A 22,482-nucleotide genomic window follows, 5' to 3' on the forward strand; every position below is an offset into this window, starting at 1 on the left:
ATTTCTTTTATTTGATCATACATTTCTTCAATTTCTTTGTCATCTGCAGAGCTAGTTGGCATATAAACTTGTACTGCTGTAGTAGGTGTGGGCTTCGTATCTATCTTGGCCACAATAATGCGTTCACTATGTTACTTGTAGTAGCTTACCCGCATTCCTATTTTCCTATTCATTATTAAACCTACTCCTGCATTACCCCATTTGATTTTGTGTTTAGAACCCTGTAGTCACCTGACCAGAAGTCTTGTTCCTCCTGCCACCGAACTTCACTAATTTCCACTATATCTAACTTTAACCTATCCATTTCCCTTTTTAAATTTTCTAACCTACCTGCCCAATTAAGGGATCTGACATTCCACGCTCCAACCCGTAGAACGCCAGTTTTCTTTCTCCTGATAACGACATCCTCTTGCTTAGTCCCCGCCCGGAGATCCAAATGGGGGACTATTTTACATCCGGAATATTTTACCCAAGAGGACGCCATCATCATTTAATCATACAGTAAAGCTGCATGCCCTCGGGAAAAATTACGGCTGTAGTTTCCCCTTGCTTTCAGCCGTTCGCAGTACCAGCACAGCAAGGCTGTTTTGGTTATTGTTACAAGGCCAGATCGGTCAATCATCCAGACTGTTGCCCCTGCAACTACTGAAAAGGCTGCTGCCCCTCTTCAGGAACCACACATTTGTCTGGCCTCTCAACAGATACCCCTCCGTTGTGGTTGCACCTACGGTACGGCTATCTGTATCGCTGAGGCACGCAAGCCTCCCCACCAACTGCAAGGTCCATGATTCATGGGGGCGGCGGGGGGGGGGGGGGGGGGGGGGGGGGGGGGTCATATCAGTATAGGTCCAAATAAAGTTGGCTATATAGGTACTCCCCAATATTTCAATAATGTCATTCTAAGGAGTTTTTATGGAACAATCAGTACGCCGGGAAAGCTTTAAACATCAAATTATGACTTATTGCACATCATTTCAATAAAAGAATTGTTCAAATGATCTATAGCACATGCAGTTAACTAACTAAATTACTTCCTCATAAATTCTCTGTCACACAATGAGTCTCAATTTGGAGGAAACCTCTTAAGATTTCCGGCTTCTTTTAACATGGCAATTATGTTAAACAATGCCAAACACAGAAATCCTAGAAAAGTAAAGTTGTGCTTGACGAGGCATGTGAACACACAACAGAGCAGAGCTATTCCCTCTAAATACTATTGCACTGCAGACTTCTTGCTTGCATGTGTGAGAGTACATCCGTCACAAATAACATAAGAAATATAACTGGAATAACTTTAACAACTAAATGATGAAAAATGCACAATGCAGACAAAATATTTTGTGCCCCACAAAGTAACATGTAAATTATTTAAACACTTTAAGACAAAATAATGCAGCACCATGAAGTAATTACCCAAATGGGACAGAAATCAGTAGTTGTGATATTTACATGTACAGACAAATGAATTATTTTAACTTCAGAAGAATTGGATGATTTAGTCAAGAGAAAGAGTGTCACAAACTGAGATAGTCAATAATGCTTTGGTCCACCTCTGGCCCTTATGCAAGCAATTATTTGGCTTGCTACTGATTGAAAGAGTTATTGGATGTCTTCCTGAGGGACAACATACCAAATTCTATCCATCTGGCATGTTAGATAATCAAAATCCCAACCTGCTTGGAGGACCCTACCCTTAATACTCCAAACATTCTCAACTGGAGAGAGTTCCGGTGACCCTGCTGGCCAAGGTGGAGTTTGGCAAGCATGAACGCAAGCATTAGAAACTCTCACCATGAGTGGGAGGGCATTATCTTGCTGAAATGTAACGCCAGGATGGGTTGCCATTAAAGTCAATAAAACAGGGCATAGAATATCATTGAGGTACTGTTGTGCTGTAAGGGTGCCGCGGATGACAACCAGACAATCACTTCTGGTTGGCAGACTGTATGGTGCATGACAGTTAGGTCTGGGGCACCTGGTGACACGACTTCTCTGCTCATCAAGGATTAATTTGAAAGGGACTCATCACTGAAAACAATTCAACTCCAGCCAATGAGATCCCAGGCTGAAGATGTGTCTGGAGATGATCCCAACAGCAGTGATACTGGCTTGACTGCTGCTCACCATACAAGCCAACAACCAGGAGTGAAGATCTGGGATGCTATTTTATTTCATAGCAGGACACCTTTAGTTGTCATCTGCAACACTCTTTAGAGTACTGTGGCACATCGACAATAATCTATACCCTGTTTTATTGCCCTTCATGGCACATCATCCTGGGCTTACATTTCAGCAAGAAAATGCCCACCCACACACAGCTGGAGTTTCTACTGCATGACTTCATGCTGGTCAAACCCTACCTTGGCCAGCATGGTCACCTGATCTCTCCCAAATTGAGAACATATGCAGCATTAAGGGTTTTGGCCCTCCAAGCAGCACAACATTTTGACAATCTAACACACCGATTGGACAGAATTTAGCATGATATCAATCAGGAGGACATCTCAAAACTCTATTAATCGATGCCAAGCCAAATAACTGCTTCCATAAGGGCCAGAGGTGGACCAATGCAATACTGACTTGCTCAATTTGTGAAATTCTTTTTTGTAAATAAATCATTCAGGTTTTTTTTTTCGAAATTGTCATCATTTGTTTGTCTGTACATACACAGCACATCTACCAATTCTGTACCATTTGGATAATTCCTTCATGGTGCATCATCTTTTTTCTTAGAGTGTATTATGATACAGATCTAACATTTGTACCTTCCATTTTGATACAAACACATAAGCAAATTAATTTGCAGGAAACAGCAGATAAATTCACTATACTCACCACGTACTGTCAGTGTTGGATATGAAATGAAATTACTTCCTGAATTTTGAACAACCACTGTGTATCTACCCTGATCCTTGGTTGTTACATTTTGAATAGAAAACTTGATTTCTTTGTTGTTTGTAATTAGAGAATATCGCAAAACAGGATCAATTTCTTTATCCTGTGGACTCTTCCACACAACAGAAAATTTGTTTGGAAATGCATCAACATATGCCACCCATGTAACATTCTCTCCATCATCTACAGTTATGTCCTTTGTGGCAGAAAATGATACATCAACAAAAGAATCACCTGAAAATCCACAAAACAATTGCTTTTAAATTTCAAAGGCTCACCTGAAAATCTACAAAACATATGTTTTAAAATATTGTCACCCAAAAGTAACAAAAATTTCCTTATTTTCATAACTACAATAAATTATTAAAAGAAAGTGCATCCATACCAGAGAAATCTTGTTAAATATCTTTTACATGTGACTGTTAATAACAGAAGGTGGTGGTGGTGCTGGTTAGTGTTTAACGTCCCATTGACGATGAGGTCATTAGAGACGGAGCGAAAGCTCAGGTTAGGGAAGGGTTAGGAAGGAAATCGGCCGTGCCCTTTCAAAGGAACCATCCCGGCATTTACCTGAAACGATTTAGGGAAATCACGGAAAACCTAAATCAGGATGGCTGGAGATGGGATTGAATCGTCGTCCTCCCGAATGCGAGTCCAGTGTGCTAACCACTGCACCGCTCGCTCGGTAACAGAAGGTCGAAAGGTAACAAGTCACCATATTGTTGAGGTTTTGAGTGGTTGATGGGCATATAAACAGGACTGAATATGGCATTAAGCTTTCAAACAATATCTTTTTCAGAAGTAACTAGAATAGAACACACATACAATGCATACATACATCTGCATGCCCATTTCACATGGCTGACTATGTTGTACTGGCACAACAATTTGTTAGTCTAGTATATACACTTATTGGCCGCTCCATGCTTGAACAGTATAGTGAGCTGTTGTTTTTACTGCTCCCATTATCTATATTCAAGCAAGGATTTTTCCATTATCATACACATATGTGACTTTAATCCTCGTGTGATATGGAGACAGTAATTGCTTCTGTCATTTACTCCTTCATCCCAAAAAAAGAAAGAAAAGAAAGGGAGAGATGACTTAATGACTGACAAAGATGAAGTATAGATCATCATCAAATTTCTGTATCTCTATGATAAATGTTAGTTAAAGAAACTCAGACATAGACAATATCAATAATGTGAATAACTGGATGAGCTACAAAATTTCTCTCATGTATCAATAAGGAGAACACTGGTTTCATGTGATGCCCTCGCAATGGAAAAATTAGAGAAATTAGTTCCAGAAGACCACAGTGCCGGTAGTGGCATATTTAGATAATAAACAGCTATTATTATTTTGTTTATCCCTTTAATTAAATAAGTTATTGAAAGCCAATGACAAGGAAATATTTAAAAGTTGTGCTGTTGGTAGACAAATCTCCGATTTATTTTACAGCTGCCACATATACTACCAATGCACCAAAGTCTGTCACCTGCTGTACTTATGACCAATCCTATGTGATCTCTGTGTTTCATACTTTCACAAATTTTTACACCCAAGTATTTGTAGGAGATGGTGATTCTAATTGCAACTCACCATTATTGTAGTTAGAGGGAGTAAGTTTTGTTTTAGTGACATGCAATATTTTACATTTATGAACATTTAATTCATGCTGTCAATATTTGCACCGCTTTGATATCATATCAGGATTAGAAAGAACATTTTTGCAATTTTTTTTACATACAATTCTTAATTACACGCAACTGCCTTATTGAGCTTACTGCTACCATTGCTCTCAATATTGCTTCCCAGGCTATTAACAAACAACATGAAAAGAAACTCATGTACTCACGTGATCACACTTTTATTAATGGGAATTGGTGTGTTAGTTTGGGAATTGTTTTTTTGGAAGTCTAGAAATACTGCATCTATGATCCCAGATTGTACGGATTTTGCATGAGAAATGTACCAGTTTGGTTTTCAGTGACTGATGGGATTAAAGTCACTTGGTGATCACTCTGTTTGAGAGACCTCATGACACTGAATGATGCTTTTGCAAATCACTCCTGTTACCCTTCATGTACATGAAGTCAGAGAATGGAGAATCCAGGATGGAATAACAACAAAAGGAGTTACAGCAGATTGCTACTTATCACAAGGAAGAGGCACTGGTCAGCAGACATTTAAAAGCCCTTCACTTTTAGATAAACACACAAACATTCATACATGCACAACTCGACACATATAGTATTGAGCCCAACTGCATGAGTAGTAATCTGGGACAGTTCTCACGTGCACAGTTCAGAAAAGCTGTTGTTGTTAGGAAAAATACTCATGGCACCAGCTGCAAAGCTGTTGTGAAGTCAAGCATAGTGTGTTACGCAACAAGTTTGGCAAATGAGTGGCACAGGTGTCTCTTGGCAACAGTTAGGTGGTGGCCTTTTATCTCAACAGACAGCTTCTTAGTGGTCTAGCCCACACAGAATGCTGCACAGTGGTAGCAGCTAAATTGGTAGAATACATGGCGACATTCAAAGGTGGCCCTGCCTATGACGGGGCAGGAAATGTGTGACAAGACTGGAGTAAGTGGTAATGGAGTGATTTATCTGACAGGTCTAGCATCTGTAATTGAATTTGGCACTGGGGCAAATGGTGAAGCCTTTGAAAAGGACTGATATTTCTGTGGAACTGGGGCTTTTAGAGTACATGTTCATAGCTGTATTTTATTTTTTTCTGACTTTCATCCCATCTCATTTTCATTTTCGCGTCTATTTTATTATGTATTCATATAATTTTATTACACTTCATTTGGTTCTATATTTTATGAGTTTTTAAGATAATCCTACATATTTTATGTATTTTCAATGCTTTTATCCACCAACAAGGATACTTACACATAACCCCACTTTTAAATTCCCAGACTTAACATTTTCCCTCTCTTTACAGCATCTCTTTATCATTCCTGTCAAATTTCCTATATGCACACTGTTAATTTGCACCAGACTTTCAACATATATATAATTTTCTTGTGATTTATGCATCACGAAACATTGTTCATGGAGAAAAAATGATGCTGGCATGATATTGGCTGCCCAGCACTGTTTACAAATTTTACATAGTTACGTGTCTTGACAACAGGGCACTCTACTCAGCAGATCTGAAGTGATAAATGTGTAGAAGTTGGAACAATTCATGCCATATCTCCCGCCACTGCCAAGCTCTACTTGGTGCGGTGGCTGATGGGAGTAACTAGATTTGTTTGAATAAAGATATCCTGACCAATTACAAGTATTTCCAAACTGTCCCTATTACACAAACACAGTTTCATGATTGTGATTATCATGACTCCTTTTTTGAACCATATTTAACACGTTTTGGCATTTGGAAACTTCTAGCACTAGTTGACACCGTCATTCATTTTGCATTGCTCAAATGTTTTTAATTTAAACATAGCGCAAATTACATATTTTTTCCATGCTGAGTGAAACGTGTTTCAAGAATTTATTCTCGTTGTCAAGTGCAGTATTTACACATTTATTATTTGTGATATTACACAAACAAACAATGTGAGTGATAGTTTGCTTGTGCGTGGTTTTCCACAGAACTGAGGAGGCACAGTACTTGATGACCTCAAAAAGATGACTACACTGCAAGAGACACAGAATAATGCATATTCAAATACCACACAAAATATTTATGTACATATTTGCACCTGACAACAAGAAAAAACTTTCAACACATGTGGCGCTAAGCATGAAAAAATACGTAACTAGTGGAGTATTTCATTATTTAAATAATTATTGACAGCTGCTTCTTTCAAAAATGTCAACTGATGTTGAAACTGAGTCAAATGTTCTTACTTCCTGGATATTTATGAGTTCCAGTTACATCAGCAGCTTTTTATTAGATAATAAGCCTCTACTAGATAACTAACAAGTCCCTGACATCTACATCTACATCTACATGATTATTCTGCAATTCATATTTAAGTGCTTGGCAGAGGGTTCATTGAACCACAATCATACTATCTCTCTACCATTCCACTCCCGAACAGTGTGCAGGAAAAACGAACACCTAAGCCTGATTTCTCTTATTTTATTTTGATGACCATTCCTACCTATGTAGGTTGGGCTCAACAAAATATTTTCGCATTTGGAAGAGAAAGTTGGTGACTGCAATTTTGTAAATAGATCTCGCCGTCTTTTGTTTTTTGAAATCCCTTGAAAAGTGTAAAAGAGAGGTTTCACTGCAGTTACATTTGGAAATGATTGTGGTGGTTGATAAGATGGTCAATTTATTAGTTTATGCCTAGACCTGATACTGAATCTTGCCCAATCAATTTCTCATGAAACTTCAATATATATCTTGATGGATTTGAATTTGTACTGAAAGGTGGTCAAAGATATCAGTAGGAACCAAAGTGAGGATAATGTTAAAGTACGAGGAAACAGAACAGCTAGCCATTACATACCTTCAGGAGAAAAAATCCTGAGCATTTAAATATAAACCCTTAAAAGTAGAAAATGCTATTCCCAGCTCTCTGAATACATGTGTTCATAACTCAAGGACGAAAGACACACTGGTTGGGGAAGTTATCAAAGAAGCAGTAAGACACTCAGATCCTACATTGTCTGTCCCTCTTTCTTACTTGAAGAAGAATACACAAGTTCCAAATGACAGAATAGTATTTTCTACTTTTACATTTTTGTGTGAGTAGTATTAGAAATTTCACTAGCTTAAGGTAAGTACTGGCTCATCATTCTACATCCTTATCGTTTAAGATAAAATACTGATAAATATGTATCAGTGAATAGTATAAAGGTGATAACTGATAATGGAAGACATACAAAAATGAAGTACAGAAAGTGTTAAATGGAAAGAATTAGAAAGAAAATATAAAAAGGCAGTAGAACTGTCAAAACAGAGGACTTTCTAATATATATTGTTATGTGCACATGTTCTATGTTAGAATTTCCTTACTGTACTATTTTCAGTTTATTGTTCTTTTAGTGCTCTTTTTAATTGTGATTTTTCTGTTGTAATGTAGATTTGGTAATTTGATTCCTGTCACATTGTAGCATTTTTTGTTGCTGATTTTATTATCATTACTGCTGTCAGTTTCTGCTCGGTGTCTGCATTTTTTCCAAAATTTGTTGTTAATAAACATTTCTGTTTTAGTGTCTGTTAACTATAGTTTCTTGCTAACTAAATGTTCACTGCAATTTTTGCACCTTTTGCATAACTTACCCTTTGGCATATCAGCTTGGCGACCTTTTGGAAGCCACAGAACAACAGGTGCTACTGACAATGACAACATCTGGAAAACAGCTGACAGAGGCTTGAGGGAAATATCATTCTATTCTGTTCTGAGATTCTATTTTGTTCTGTTGTAAGGCTCTCTTCAGAGCTGCCATCTGATTAATAAGAGATTCGTTCATCCAACATTCTAACTGTTGTATTCGAGTGACAAAACAAAGAAAATTTGTTTACATCATTTAGTAGCTTGAATACTTCCAAGCTCTCTTTCAGCCTTTGACTCTCTGCAGATGGAGAAGAAGTCAGGAGTTGGTAGCACCGCAGGGCATGTTCACTGCATCAAGAAAATAGCTGAGATAAAAAGTAGCCAAAACAGCATCAGGGTGACGGATCATTTGGAAGGTAACACACCTTCTGGGGTTAGTCCACCTGCAAAACAATGAAGTTACATTCTGTTTTGGTGCCACAAGTGCAGGATGTGAATAAGAGGGGCAAAGTAAAGAGAGTTTTATTAAAAATAAGAAGAATTTGCAAAAGGTAATGGAATAAAATGCAAAATTGCGTAGAGAAAATGAGTTAAACAGTGAAGAATATATAGGCAAGCAGACGCTTTAGTGTCACCCAAAGCAATTAAAATATTTAAGAAAAAATAAATTCTATTTGGTAAAAACCAAAGGAATTTGAATTGTTGCACACAGAATTAATTAAAACATTGAGGTGAAAACCAAAGGAATTTGGATTGTTGCTCAAAACCAAATATAGCTGCCAACAGCAATGATATCTACAGCAAAATATATTCATGTGTTTCAGTGAAAACTTTTGGCATACAAGTCAAGAAGCAGTACTGATGATGCAGAAGAATATTGAGTGCTGATTTTGAGGTTACGAGTGCAGTGTCTCTGCAGCAACCAACCAACATAATGGCAGCACTACTTCACTTTGCAGTGTGGCAGCCGGTGAGCTGACTATGTGATAACTGCACAGCTACTCACTGCAACACTGCTTCGCCCATGCACAATGCATCAGCACTGCAGTACTGCTTCCTGTATGTCCCATTATGTTACCTGTAAAAAGTGCCAAACTGAAAAGTTTTTTAGTGAATTGTTGTGAGAAATTGTAGAAATATATTTTTACTGTGTTGTGCAGTCCTGTCAAAATCACATAATGATATTCCAGTGCTATTTAATGAGTATTTTGTTGTTATTACTGTAGGCCTGTCATTGCCCACAAAATGGAAGAATTATTAGTTTTTGAGAAGGCTCAAACAGAAAAGTTAAAGCAACTCAATGAACTGTCAAACAGCATTAAGGCCCATAGATCGAAGTTAGTTACAAAAGTGGACTCTTCAAATAGAAAAATTTCCAAGACAGCTGTGACTTTAGACAGATTGCCTACAGATTAACAGCTGGAAATGGAAAAACAATACCATTTAGTCTGAAAAAGATCCAAGAGCAGTTCAAAGAGGTAAGCGTAAAATAAATCATATAGAGGAACTATCCACTCAGGAGTTCCAAACCATAAACAAGCAAAATCAAGTAGATGCATTATAATATGCTAAGGAATTGTTTGGTATAACAAGTGACACAAATGCTTTGACTATTTTGAGGTAGTACCAACAGGAACTAATTGAACCAAAAGTACAATGGCATGCAGGACATGCTACCACCACAGACAATTCTTTGGGCAATACTGTGGAAAACCAATTTGTATATTACAGTGAAAATACTAGAGTATACAATTATCAAAAACCTACATATGAGAAATATTTAGCTTGTAAGTAATATGTCGATGAGGAATTGATTTTTGGTTTCACTACTTGGTTAGGAAGCAGACTTACTAGAAATGAATTCATTTGTGTACTACATTTAACTTGTGTGATTAATACGGATGTACAAGCCAATGAGCATTTCAGCGAAGCTTTAATATATGAATGTGGATTTTTTAAGTTCTTATATGAACTACTATGGTGAGAGAAAGATGTTTATTAGGAATAGATGTTTTAAAATGACAAGCATTCTACGTGATGGGGATGAGAATTACACACATATACAACCTATACTATTTAATAGAAGAACAGAAATAAACTTCATGTGTGCCTATTCTACTAACTGCAGTGGTGATTATGTTATCTCCTGTTGAGTGAACAGAGGGTCATTGCTGATGTGGCCTTACTCACATAATCAGTGTCAGAATGGGCAGGATTTTTATTTTGTGAGCTAATTATTGAGATTTATAAGTTTTCATTATTTTAATTATTTACCTGAGAAAAAGTTAGCCATATTTCATTATTTATGGATTCTTGCATGGAAAGAAATGCAAAAGTTTATGTACGTATGTGATCTAAGGAATGTTATTATGCATGCATTTTTTTTTATTGCTGCAGCAGAAGGTTTAGTGCTAAATGTAACAGCTGGCTCAGCATAAGACATAGGACTGAAGTTGAACAAATCTTTTGTGAGCATTAAGGCATTGCTGCTTATTGAACCTAGTATTCACTATGTCAGAATTGAACATTAAATAGATATTATAAGTGTTGAAGATTTATTTTATTGATGTGTATACACCACCTATGTGGGCTGACAGCACTGCTATGAAGAAAAATAGCATGTGATTTACCTTGGAAGGAATGCGGTTAACCAGTAATAAGATACTGATACTTGTTATATCTGGGTAGAAGTGGGCAAAATAACCTTATAATCATTTATTTATTTATTTTTGTCAAGTGAATAATCTCTGGGAGAATTTGCACTCTTTTGAAAATTTGACAGAGTGACATCTGTCAGCAGTCCAAATTAAATGCTTCATTACTTCATATTAAGTTCTACATGAAGCAATTACTTCCTCTTCATCTATCCTATTGTCTGTAATATATTTCCATCCCTTAATGTACTATACTAAAGCATGAAAGTGTCAGGGAAAGCCTGTTATGTGAAAATAAAGAACATACATTTGTGAATAATGATTATAAGCTTTATTTTACTAAAACACTTGATATAACAAGTGTACGTATGGATGGATATGTGTGTGTGAGTGCACGCGCGAGTATATACCTATCCTTTTTTTCCCCCTAAGGTAAGTCTTTCTGCTCCCAGGATTGGAATGACTTGGAATGACTCCTTACCCTCTCCCTTAAAACCCACATCCTTTCAACTTTCCTTTTCCTTCCCTCTTTCCTGACGAAGTAGCCGCCGGTTGCGAAAGCTCGGAATTTTGTGTGTGTGTGTGTGTGTTTGTGTGTTATTTTGTTGTGCCTGTCTACCGGCGCTTTCCCGCTTGGTATATAAATTAAAAACAAGATTCCACGACTTACCAAGCGGGAAAGTGTTGGTAGATAGGCATAATGAATAAAACACACAAACACACACACAGAATTTCGAGCTTTTGCAACCGGCGGCTGCTTCGTCAGGAAAGAGGGAAGGAAAAGGAAAGATGAAAGGATGTGGGTTTTAAGGGACAGGGTAAGGAGTCATTCCAATCCCGGGAGCAGAAAGACTTACCTTAGGGGGAAAAAATGATAGGTACATACTCGCGCACACACACACACACACACACACACACACACACACACACACACACACACACACACATATCCATCCATACATACACAGACACAAGCAGACATATTTAAAGGCAAAGAGTAAGGGCAGAGATGTAAGTCGACTTACTTTCCTTTTCCTTCCCTCTTTCCTCACGAAGCAGCCGCCGGTTGCGAAAGCTCGAAATTCTGTGTGTGTGTTTGTGTGTTTTATTCATTGTGCCTATCTACCGGCACTTTCCCACTTGGTAAGTCTTGGAATCTTTGTTTTTATTTCCCATGTGGAAGATAGAAAGAAACTTCCACATGGGAAAAATATATTAAAAACAAAGATTCCAAGAGTTACCAAGCGGGAAAGCGCCGGCAGACAGGCACATGAACATAACACACAAACACACACACAGAATTACTAGCTTTCGCAACCGATGGTTGCTTCTTCAGGAAGGAGAGGGAAAGACGAAAGGATGTGGGTTTTAAGAGAGAGGGTAAGGAGTCATTCCAATCCCGGGAGCGGAAAGACTTCCCTTAGGGGAAAAAAAAGGACAGGTGTACACTCGCGCACACACACACACACACACACACACACACACACACACACACATATCCATCCGCACATACACAGACACAAGCAGACATATTTAAAGACCTTTAAATATGTCTGCTTGTGTCTGTGTATGTGCGGATGGATATGTGTGTGTGTGTGTGTGTGTGTGTGTGTGTGTGTGTGTGTGCGAGTGTACACCTGTCCTTTTTTTTCCCCTAAGGGAAGTCTTTCCGCTCCCGGGATTGGAATGACTCCTTACCCTCTCCCTTAAAACCCACATCCTTTCGTCTTTCCCTCTCCTTCCTGAAGAAGCAACCATCGGTTGCGAAAGCTAGTAATTCTGTGTGTGTGTGTGTGTATATATATATATATATATATATATATATATATATATGTGTGTGTGTGTGTGTGTGTGTGTGTGTGTGTGTTTTATGTGTATATGTATAAATGTTTTATATGTATAATATTCTACTTTCTTTCTCCTCTTATAATGGTTGTGTTTTAGATATCTTTTATACAATAAGTTAGAGAATATAAGATGTTAAGTATGGTAGGAAATTAATGTTCTCCCCTAAAAGATATGCTGTTGCATTAACATATCAGTGTAAATGAAGTATGTAGCACACAAGCTCTTGGGCTCCGGTCGACAGAAGTATTGTTGTCGCTAGCAAGAGAAGCAAAATTACCCCTGTTACGAGTGTGATAGCGCATAAAAGATTAATGTACACATAAAAAGTGCTACAGCTATATCATGTAATGTGAACTGGATGAATTAAAGAGCTATTAAGTAAGTGTTTTGAGTTTTGTAATTACTAAAAGATAAGAAGTAGATATTAACAACAGATGTAGGAATTTTCTCAGCAGCACGTGATAAACTACCTGATCACATATACAATGAGTAACTGTATAAAGATACAAAGAACAAGTAAGATAGAACCTTTAGGTTCCAATGACCCCACACTCTACTTTTTCATGAATTTCTTTTAGTGTGAGAGCAATATGACTGCTCTGATGATTCAAATGGTTCAAATGGCTCTGAGAACTATGGGACTTAACATCTGAGATCATCAGTCCCCTAGAACTTAGAACTACTTAAACCTGATTAACCTCAGGACATCACACACATTCATGCCCGAGGCAGGATTTGAACCTGCGACTGAAGCAGTCGCATGGTTCGGACCTGAAGTGCCTAGAACCGCTGTGCCTCTGCTGATAAAAGTACACAAACATAATAATCAGGTAACAATAAAGAGGTAATGGATGATTTGCCTTTGACAAGAATAACACGAGAGAAGGCTCTGTAATGTAGAATTGGGAAAAATCAATATGAAATATGGCATTGTGTAAGTTTGCATAAGAAGGAATTAGGGAACACACTTTCATCGTGAACATCTTGGCTATGCAGAAATTTTATCAGGAAGTTGTAAAACTAAGAGCCACAAGCAGAGCATAACAGTTAAAATTAGAAAGATGGGGTGATTCCATTTTTATGTAGGTATAGGACAGAAGAATGATTGATGAAACAAAAGGCTGAAACAATGGAAAACCCAGGATGGAGTGAAACAATATAATGAAAAAGATAGCTGCTGATCATCATACAGCGGAGATGCTGAGTCGCTGAAATGCACAACAAAAAGACTTTCAGAAAGTTAGCTTTTGGCCAACAATGCCTTTGTCGCAAATAGACAACATAAACACACACACACACACACACACACACATGCAAATGCAGCTCACACACACATGACCACAGTCTCTGGCAGCAGGAGCCTGACTACAAGCAGCAGTGCATTATGGGGGAGGCAAGCAGGAGGGAGGCGACTTGGGTAGTGAGGGGGAGGGATAGCAGGGTATGGCATATGCCATGCTGGAAGCTTGCAGGGATGAGGTCTAGAGTGGGCTAGCTAGATACAGTCAGGAGATTAGACGGAGGGTGGGGAAGAGATGGAAGGGTTAGTGCAAAAGAGAGAAGTAAAAGGACTGGGTGCATTTGTGCAATACAGGGCTGTTTAGTTCTAGAATTGGAACAGGGAAGGGGCTAGATGGGTGAGGACAATGACTAATGAAGGTTGAGGCCAGGAGGGTTATGGGAATGTATGATATATTCTATGGAGAGTTCCCACCTGTGCAATTCAGGAAAGCTGGTCTTGGTGGGAAGCAAACAAACAGCACAGACTGTGCAGCAGTCATCAAAATGGAGAACGTCATGTTGGGAAGCATGCTCAGCAACGGAATAGTCCAGTTGTTTCTAGGCCACAGTTTGTTGGTGGCCATTCATGTGGACAGACAGCTTGTCCTTTGTCATGCCCACATAAAATTCACAGCAGTGGTTGCAGTTTACCTTCTAGATCACATGTCTGGTTTCACAGGTAGCCCTGCCTTTGATAAAACAGTCGATGTTTGTGGCAAGAGTGAGTAGGTTGTGGTGGGAGGATATATGGGACAATTCGTAAATCTAGGACTATTACAGTGATATGAGCCATAAGGCAAGGGTTTGGGAGCAGGAATTATGTGTAGATGTATGAGGATATTGTGTAGTTTTGTTGGACGGTGGAATACCACTGTGGGATGAGTGAGAAGTATAGTGGGTAGGACATTTCTGATTTCAGGGAATGACAAGAGGTAGACAAAACCCTGGCACAGAATGTTATTCATTTGCTCCAGTGCTAGGTGGTACTGAGTCCCAAGGGGGAATGCTCCTCTGTGGCCAGATGGTGATCCTTTTGGCGACTGGAAAGACAAGGCTCAGAAGATCTGTTTTCGTACAAGGTTGGGAGGGTAATTACGATCTGTAAAAGCCTCAGTGAGATCATCGGTATATTTCAGAAAGAACTTCTCATCACTACAGATATGACAGCCATGGGTGGCGAGGGTGCATGGAAGAGACTTCTCGGTGTGGAATCGGTGACAGCAGTTGAGGTGGAGGTATTGCTGGTAGTTGGTAGGTTTGATATCAACAGAGGTACTGATATAGTGGTAGTGGAGATCAATATCAATGAAGGTGGCTTGATGGGTCAAGAACGACCATGTGAAGCGAATGGGGGAGAAGGTGTCAAGGTTCTGGAGCAACGTGGATATGGTGTCCTTATCCTCGATCCAGATCTTGAAGATGTCATCAGTGAAACTGAACCACGTGAGAGGTTTTGTATTGTGGGTGATTACAAGGAATTCCTAAAGAAAGCCCATGAATAGGTTGGCATAGGGTGGTGCCACGCAGGTGTCCAGAGACATAACCCAGATTTGTTTGGAGGTAATACCGTCCAAGGAGAAGTGATTATGGGTGAGGATATAGTTGGTCATAGTTACTAGGAAGGAGGTTGCTGGTTTGGTTCCATCATGCATTAGGAAAGGTACTGTTCAATAGCAGTAACGCCATGGGCATTAGTGATGTTAGTGTGAGGGGAGGTGGCATCAGTACTGATGAGCAGGGCACCATGTAGTGAAGGAACAGGAACTGTGGAGAACCTGTGTAAGAAATGGTTGGCATCTTTTATATAGGAGGGTAGGTTGTGGATGATAAGCTGAAGGTGTTGGTCTATGAGAGCAGAGATTCTCTCAGTGTGGGCACAGTAACAGGTCACAATGGGGCAGCCTGGGTGGTTGGATTTATGGACTTTAGGAAGCATGTAGAAGATAAGAGTGCAGGGAATGGTATGGGTGAAAAGAGAAATGGACTCTGGGGAGAGGTTTTGGGATGGGCCTAAGGATTTGAGGAGACACTGGAGATCCTGCTGGATTGCTGGAATGGTGTCAATGTGGCAGAGTTTGTAGGTGGATGAAACTGACAGCTGGCAGAATCCTAGTGCCAGATAATCCGTGTGGTTCAAAACAACAGTGGTGGAGCCTTTGTCAGTAGGTAGGATTATAAGTTCGGGATCAGTTTTTGGGTGGCAGTTTGTGGATCTATCTGTGGGTCTAAGGTTAGTTTGTATGTTGAGGGATTTGGGGAATGCTGGTGAGGCAAGGTTTGAAGTTAAGAAATTCTGAAAAGTTAACAGGGTGTGATTTCTGGACAGTGGGGGTGGATCATCATTGGATGGAGGAGTGAACTGCATCTGGCATGGTTCATCATTGGTCTTTGGTTGAGTCTGATTGGTATGGTTGGTGGCAAAAAAAATGTTTCCACTGTAGGTACCGGAAGAAGTAGAAAAGGTCTTTAATAAATCCTGAGGCCTTTGGGAAGGACTGATGGTTTAGCATAGCTCTGGTTTCTGGATGAAAGATTCATGACTGTGTTTCAAGTCTCTTTAGGTTCTGGATTCTCTGCGGTGGAGGGAGGGAGTTTTGGAGGGTTGGGTAAATGTAGTAAGTCTGCGAGACAGGACTTGTAAACTATGATGGTACAAGAGGGAGGTTTGGAGGTTGTTGTAGAGGTGTTGGACAGTGGTAGTCCAAGGCAAGAGTGTAAGTGAGCAGGTTGGAGAGGTTTTTGAGTTGGTGTTGTGCATGCTGCTCTAGTTTCTGGAGGGCAAGAGTTTCAGTGTGTGTTACGGGATCCAGCAATTTGGTATTGCATAGCAGAAGAATTTTACGGATTGAGAGAAGGTATTGCAAGGAGGTTTGATTTTGATTGATATGGTTTTGCAGAACAATGTTGGTGAGGGCTAAGGATTGGCAGAATTTGAGCAGGTTGAGGTCATTGTGGAAGGAGGGGTGGCAGCCAAAGATGGGTAATTTGATGGTAAAGCCATTAGGGGGGATTCCATGAAACACAAAACAATGCAAGAACAGTATGTACGATTGAGTTCTGGCAAAGGATAAGGAAACTTTTCTGTATTCATACAGATGTGAGGAGCAAGAGTCCATGGTGGTGGAAAAACTTGTAAAAATATGTAAATAATGTAGACTTATGTCTGAAAAAATTTACAAATTTGTCTATCTCTCTCCTTGCCCCTATCATTCCCCACATTCTTATCTTCTACATGCTTCCTATAGTCCATCAACCTGTGGCGCCGATGAGGTCGACACCAGCATCGATATGCATTCGTCTTTGGACACTGAGCATCATCTTTGGACTCTGAGCATTGGCTTTGGGCTGTTCCGCCATGTTCAGTTTTTTGTGAGCCTTTCATATGTTTAGGTGAATAAATGAGCTACTGCAATATGGGTGTTGTTTAGTGTACCGACCCAAACTTCTCCCTCACTGATGATCCCGATTTGTAGTGTCTTCCGTTTTCACCATTTTACTGTGTCCGCGACCTATGCGTCAGTTATTTTCGTGTGTATTACATCGACACAGCATTCGAACAACGACTTAGGCCCAGCACCTAATGCCGGATTTTGTGATTGACATGCATCATGTTGCGGGTGATGTACACCTGCCAGGACTATATCACGATGTCTCTCACTCAACAATTACGCCGATTTCACCGGACGTTTTCGAGCCTGCAACAATAAGTAAGGTTAGGAGTGCACACGATTCCAGCTATCAAACACCTTTGTTCCCACCACATGTGCCTTCCCTCATCGACTGTGCAGTTACCTCTTACGGATCTCCGTGCAGTGTGGGACCAATGCCGATATCGCAAATGCTTCGTTGGACAACCTACCACTGCCCTGCCAGGACAACGATTTGCCACACACGCAATCCATGCAGGACCATGCAGATACCTGCTACATGGCCGGAACTGCTTCGGTCACAGGCCTACCTCCTCAGCATCTGACAACACCAATGCCTGCATCAGTTCAGGAACAGCACATGCCTTCCTACATCATTACCTCGGCCTGCAACAGGAACAATAACTTGTTGTCTGTGCCTGACCTCCACCTCCATCCCAGTGCTATGCCTCAGCATTTTGTGCCACAACATTCACCTTATCTGCACACCATTTTGAGTGGAGTGACTATGAACAGTGAACATTCACACATTCCGTCCCACGTTCAACATCATTTCCCATTCTGTGCTTCTGGACAACCTGCACCTCCACAGCCTCCCTGCGACACAGGTGCCCCCGGCTCTGATCATACATCGAGCTTTCTGTGGACTAACATGCGTTCTCAAACTTTGAACTTTATCTCAACTGACACCCCCTCACCGGCTCCAGTCGAGCTTCCGTTACCTTTCTCGGCACATCTCGGTGCCTCATCTGCATCGGTCTTCCACGATGCGTCAATCCGAACACACCTGCAACATGTCGAGCTTCTGCAACCGCAATCGACATATTATGGTGTCTCACCCACGTCAGCCTTCTGCGTCACAATGGATCGCGCTCAACCGCAACGTGTCACCTTCTTGCTGCCACTCAAACAGCCATTGTTGCTACATCTCCTGGAGACACGCTCTCCTGGAATAGTACAGCAACAACAGCTCGCTTCAGGCAGTGCCCCAATGAACTCAACTCAACCTGCTCTTCCAAACATTCTACAATGCTTACCGACGCTGCCGCTGTTTAATCCTGACAGAGCAACAACCTGGTTCAAAATTGTGGACGAAGTGTTCGACCATTACAAACTCGACGAGTCAACCAGGTTTCTGTGCCTCATCACCCACCTGCACGACCAGGAGAACTTGATTGCTGACCTGGTCAATGCCCGGGACTCATCTATCTGGTACATCCTAGCCAAAATGACAGTTCTACGTCGGCTTGCACACTCAACTGAGGCAGCAATACGGCAAGTGCTCCACATCAAGCAACCAGGCAATGACAAACCTTCCCAGCTATGCACCCTGGTCAGCGCCGATCTAGTCTCTGACACAGCTCTCTTCACCATCTGGTCAGATAAACTATCTCCTCACATCCGCTTTGCTCTGGCTCAAAGGTCTCTTGAAGCAGTCGAGCAAAGAATGACATTTGCTGACAAGCTACATGATGCATCACTGCTCTATTTTGCCAGCCACTGCCTACCTGACAAGTCTCAGGTTCAGGCTCATTGCCCTGTGGCCGGATGTGGCTGGGGCCATATTGTGCTGACCGTTCCACTTGCTCCAGGAAGCAGTAAACAAGCAACTGGGATGTCACCGGCTCTGCCCACAGTCACGCCCCCTCCTGCAACCGAACCTGCTGTGGCCACTGAACCTCGGCCACCACCACTAGCAACAAACTTTCCACAGGAAATGCAACCGCACTACCCATACTGTTACTTCCACACACAGTTTGGTGAGGCGGCACGGAACTGCAGACCACCTTGCTACTTCCCAAACGCCAATCGCAGGTAGGTTCAGGTGCCGCCTCCTGCGCACAACATGACAGGCAGCCTCCAGTCTCCATTCTGTCCGGAAACGACCGGACAATTGTGGACGACTTTACACTAAAGACATTTCATCGGGATACCTTATCCTAGTGGCTGATGTTTTGCTGCTGCCTACGTCCTTAGCATTGTTGAACATCCACCCTCATCATACTTCAATGCAAGTCGTGAATTCAACTAAACTACAATGCTCAGGTTCAACTTCACACATCGTCTCACTCTCCGCAAACTGAAAACTCGAGTGAACTTTTTTTAGTGTACAAAATTAATGAACCTATACTAGGCATTGACTTCTTGCGACACCACAAACTTTCACTGGACCTAGTGCGAAACACCATGTTTCATCATCATCCGTCCAAGACTCACTTCCCTTTTGCTCCATCGAGCAACCCCCCTCCCTTGACACATCGTTCTGGGCTCATCTCATCCATACATGCTAGTCTCTGTCGACAACGTTACAAGAAACCACGCATAAGTGCCTTGTTGAGCTTGAACACGTTGCTTGCCTACCCAAAGAAAACTTCGAGCTCTCCCTCCAGCTCCTCGAAACAGCTCTCTGATGCAACAAAGGAATTACAGACACTACAGCAAGGACAAAGCAAGGCCAGTATGTGCGCCGAATCTGCTTGCAATCCCTGCAATCGAGCCTCCATGTGTTTATCTCCCACTACCCCTCACAACTGTGCTATCAAGACTGCCATAACGTGTACTGACAGTTCCGCAGGGCCCCACCCTCCTAACACGGCAGCGTTTGACACTCAGCCAGACACAAGTGCGCAAGTGTGATGAGGGTCACGTGTTCCCGAACTGATGGCTCCTGCCTGCCCCTCATGAACAGCACCTCCAAGTATGCAACTTCGGCTCCAGCGCACCGCCCTGCGACCGCCACTGACAACAGAAACAGTGCACTCACACCAAGCGTTTTACCTGCAACCATGCTGCCACAGGCCACGCCCTCGGGCAATGGACTCACTAACACCTCACGAGCTTTAACGAGCTCACCCGACCACGGTGCCACTGCTTCAGGCTGGCGGCCATCTTGTCACATTGACTCCTGGGACCCTTCGCCACCTCGGCTCCCGTCGGATCCGCCGAGTGGCTCCAAACACCAGGACCACGCCTTGCCTGCCCCACCACCCACACATTGTAAACAAACCACCTCCTGTGCCGCCAGCAATATTTCCATGCTCCAATCTGTCATTGTCACTCAAAGCACTTTTTGTCTTGTTCATGAAATGTTTACCCAATTTAACAAACATCAATGCATTTGTATTGTCACGTTCTTTCTGAATCTTTGCAATGTGTTCTTCCAGAATTTTTATTTTTGAGTAGCAACATCTAGTACATTGACATCAGATTCAATAGCACATCTTAAGTTCTTATAGCTATCTGGAATATTGCAGAGCAGCATTATTGACAAAAAATACTATTTATGTTTATATTCATTGTTTGTAACTTGTCCACAGCATTGGAGAAATCAGTAAGATATTGTCATGCCATGTCACCACTAGGTTACATTTTGTGAGGTGTGATGCATTTGAGCAGCACTGATTTGTAAGCAGTTCCTTGATGCGATGTGATGTGGTGCAGTTTTATACTTCTTTTAGCTGGGTGGAATTGGTACATAACATCAGGTCTGCATTTACCTTTCGGCCTGCTGACAGCAATGCTTTATGTACAACTTTTACAGCAGAGAGAACTTCACCTTCACCAGCCACTGCAAGTTGTGATACGTCTCCAGAAATATATCCTCAAGTGTTGTTTTTGATGGGTAGTGCCTCGCTTTTCAGCTTACAAGTTTCAAGTTTTCATCTAATCAGCCCATTGGAATGTGGTTTGACAATACAGACACTATGTGTAATTACAGAACAACATTATTTATAGCTCACTGCACAGAGGATAACATAGAACAACTAACAATTGACTTGAAAACATGCCCATAGTGTCATCTATAGACACCAAGGTATTTACAATACACTGTCTATTGCTTCATGATATGGAGAGCTGACTTTCCTGCATCGTTTTCTTGAATTTTTCCTTGTGGTGAAACTGAAGTTGTTAGTTTTTTTATTTTTCCATTCTGTACGTTTGCACCACTTCCTTACCAGATCTTTCTTGCTGAATATAGATACTTTCCTTCATTCTTTTGATTTTAAGTCCACATACATTATTGGATCTTCATCAGTTTTAACGTCAAAATATGTCATCAGTTTTTCCAGGAGATTTATCATTTGACAGATGTCTTCTCCAAACAAAAGCCCATCATCAACTTGCACAGTGAGATACATTCTATTCCTAGAATCTGATTTGTTAACACACTGGTCAGATTTCAGTTGGATGAGTTTTTAAAGAATTCATTCAGTTTCTTATTCCATTGGAAAGGGGTCTGTTTCAATCCAAAAATTGCCTTTTTGAGCAAGGAAATTTCTCACAATGTTCTTCATCCTCGAACTCCATAAAAATTACTTTTTTCAGATCGCCATTGAGAAAGGCTGTTTGGCATCAAATATCATAATTATCAAATCTTTTTGTGCAACAAGTACAAACAGGAATCTCAGGGAATTAATTCGTACAACAGAATTAAAAATATCAGTAAAACCCAGTTTACCTTGATACAGTGGACATCCTCTTGCAATCAGCCTAGCTTTGTACTATCAATTATAATTTTTTCTTAAAAGTTCATTTTCTTGTAACTATCTCTTTGCCATAAGCAGTTCCTTTTTCCCCAGAGTCCATGTTTCATTTGTCTTCACTGTTCTTTCTCTTCATTTATAGCTTTTATCCAATTTCCCTTGTCTTCACATTCAGTGCTTTCCCTGTATGTGAGCATGATATAATCATTATACATCACTGACAAATTTATTTGACATCTTTGTTTCTCATATGTTGTTTCAATCTTCTTCTGGAGTTTCTCTTACTTCTTCTTCTGATTCTGGATCTTCTCTTATTTCTTTTTCTGGATTTCATCTTCTTTCTTCATCATCATCATCTTTCTCAAAATCTACTCTTCTGTCTTCTTCCACAAAAATATGGTTTTCCACAGTAAAATTTATTCCTT

At 40.7% G+C, this 22,482-nt stretch overlaps 1 protein-coding gene across 4 annotated transcripts in view; it reads right to left on the reverse strand.

Moving 5' to 3' along the window:
- LOC126281978 (mast/stem cell growth factor receptor kita-like) overlaps positions 1-22,482 on the reverse strand; it is a 309,972-nt gene that overhangs the window by 125,600 nt on the left and 161,890 nt on the right. For all 4 annotated transcript variants that reach the window (XM_049981360.1, XM_049981357.1, XM_049981359.1 and 1 more), the window contains exon 8: positions 2,836-3,129. In XM_049981360.1, coding sequence (XP_049837317.1) covers positions 2,836-3,129 — 294 coding nt within the window. The remainder of the gene's footprint in view (positions 1-2,835; positions 3,130-22,482) is intronic.

This window comes from Schistocerca gregaria, chromosome 7 (assembly GCF_023897955.1).
Source record: "Schistocerca gregaria isolate iqSchGreg1 chromosome 7, iqSchGreg1.2, whole genome shotgun sequence".
NCBI classification, from domain to species: Eukaryota; Metazoa; Arthropoda; class Insecta; order Orthoptera; family Acrididae; genus Schistocerca; species Schistocerca gregaria.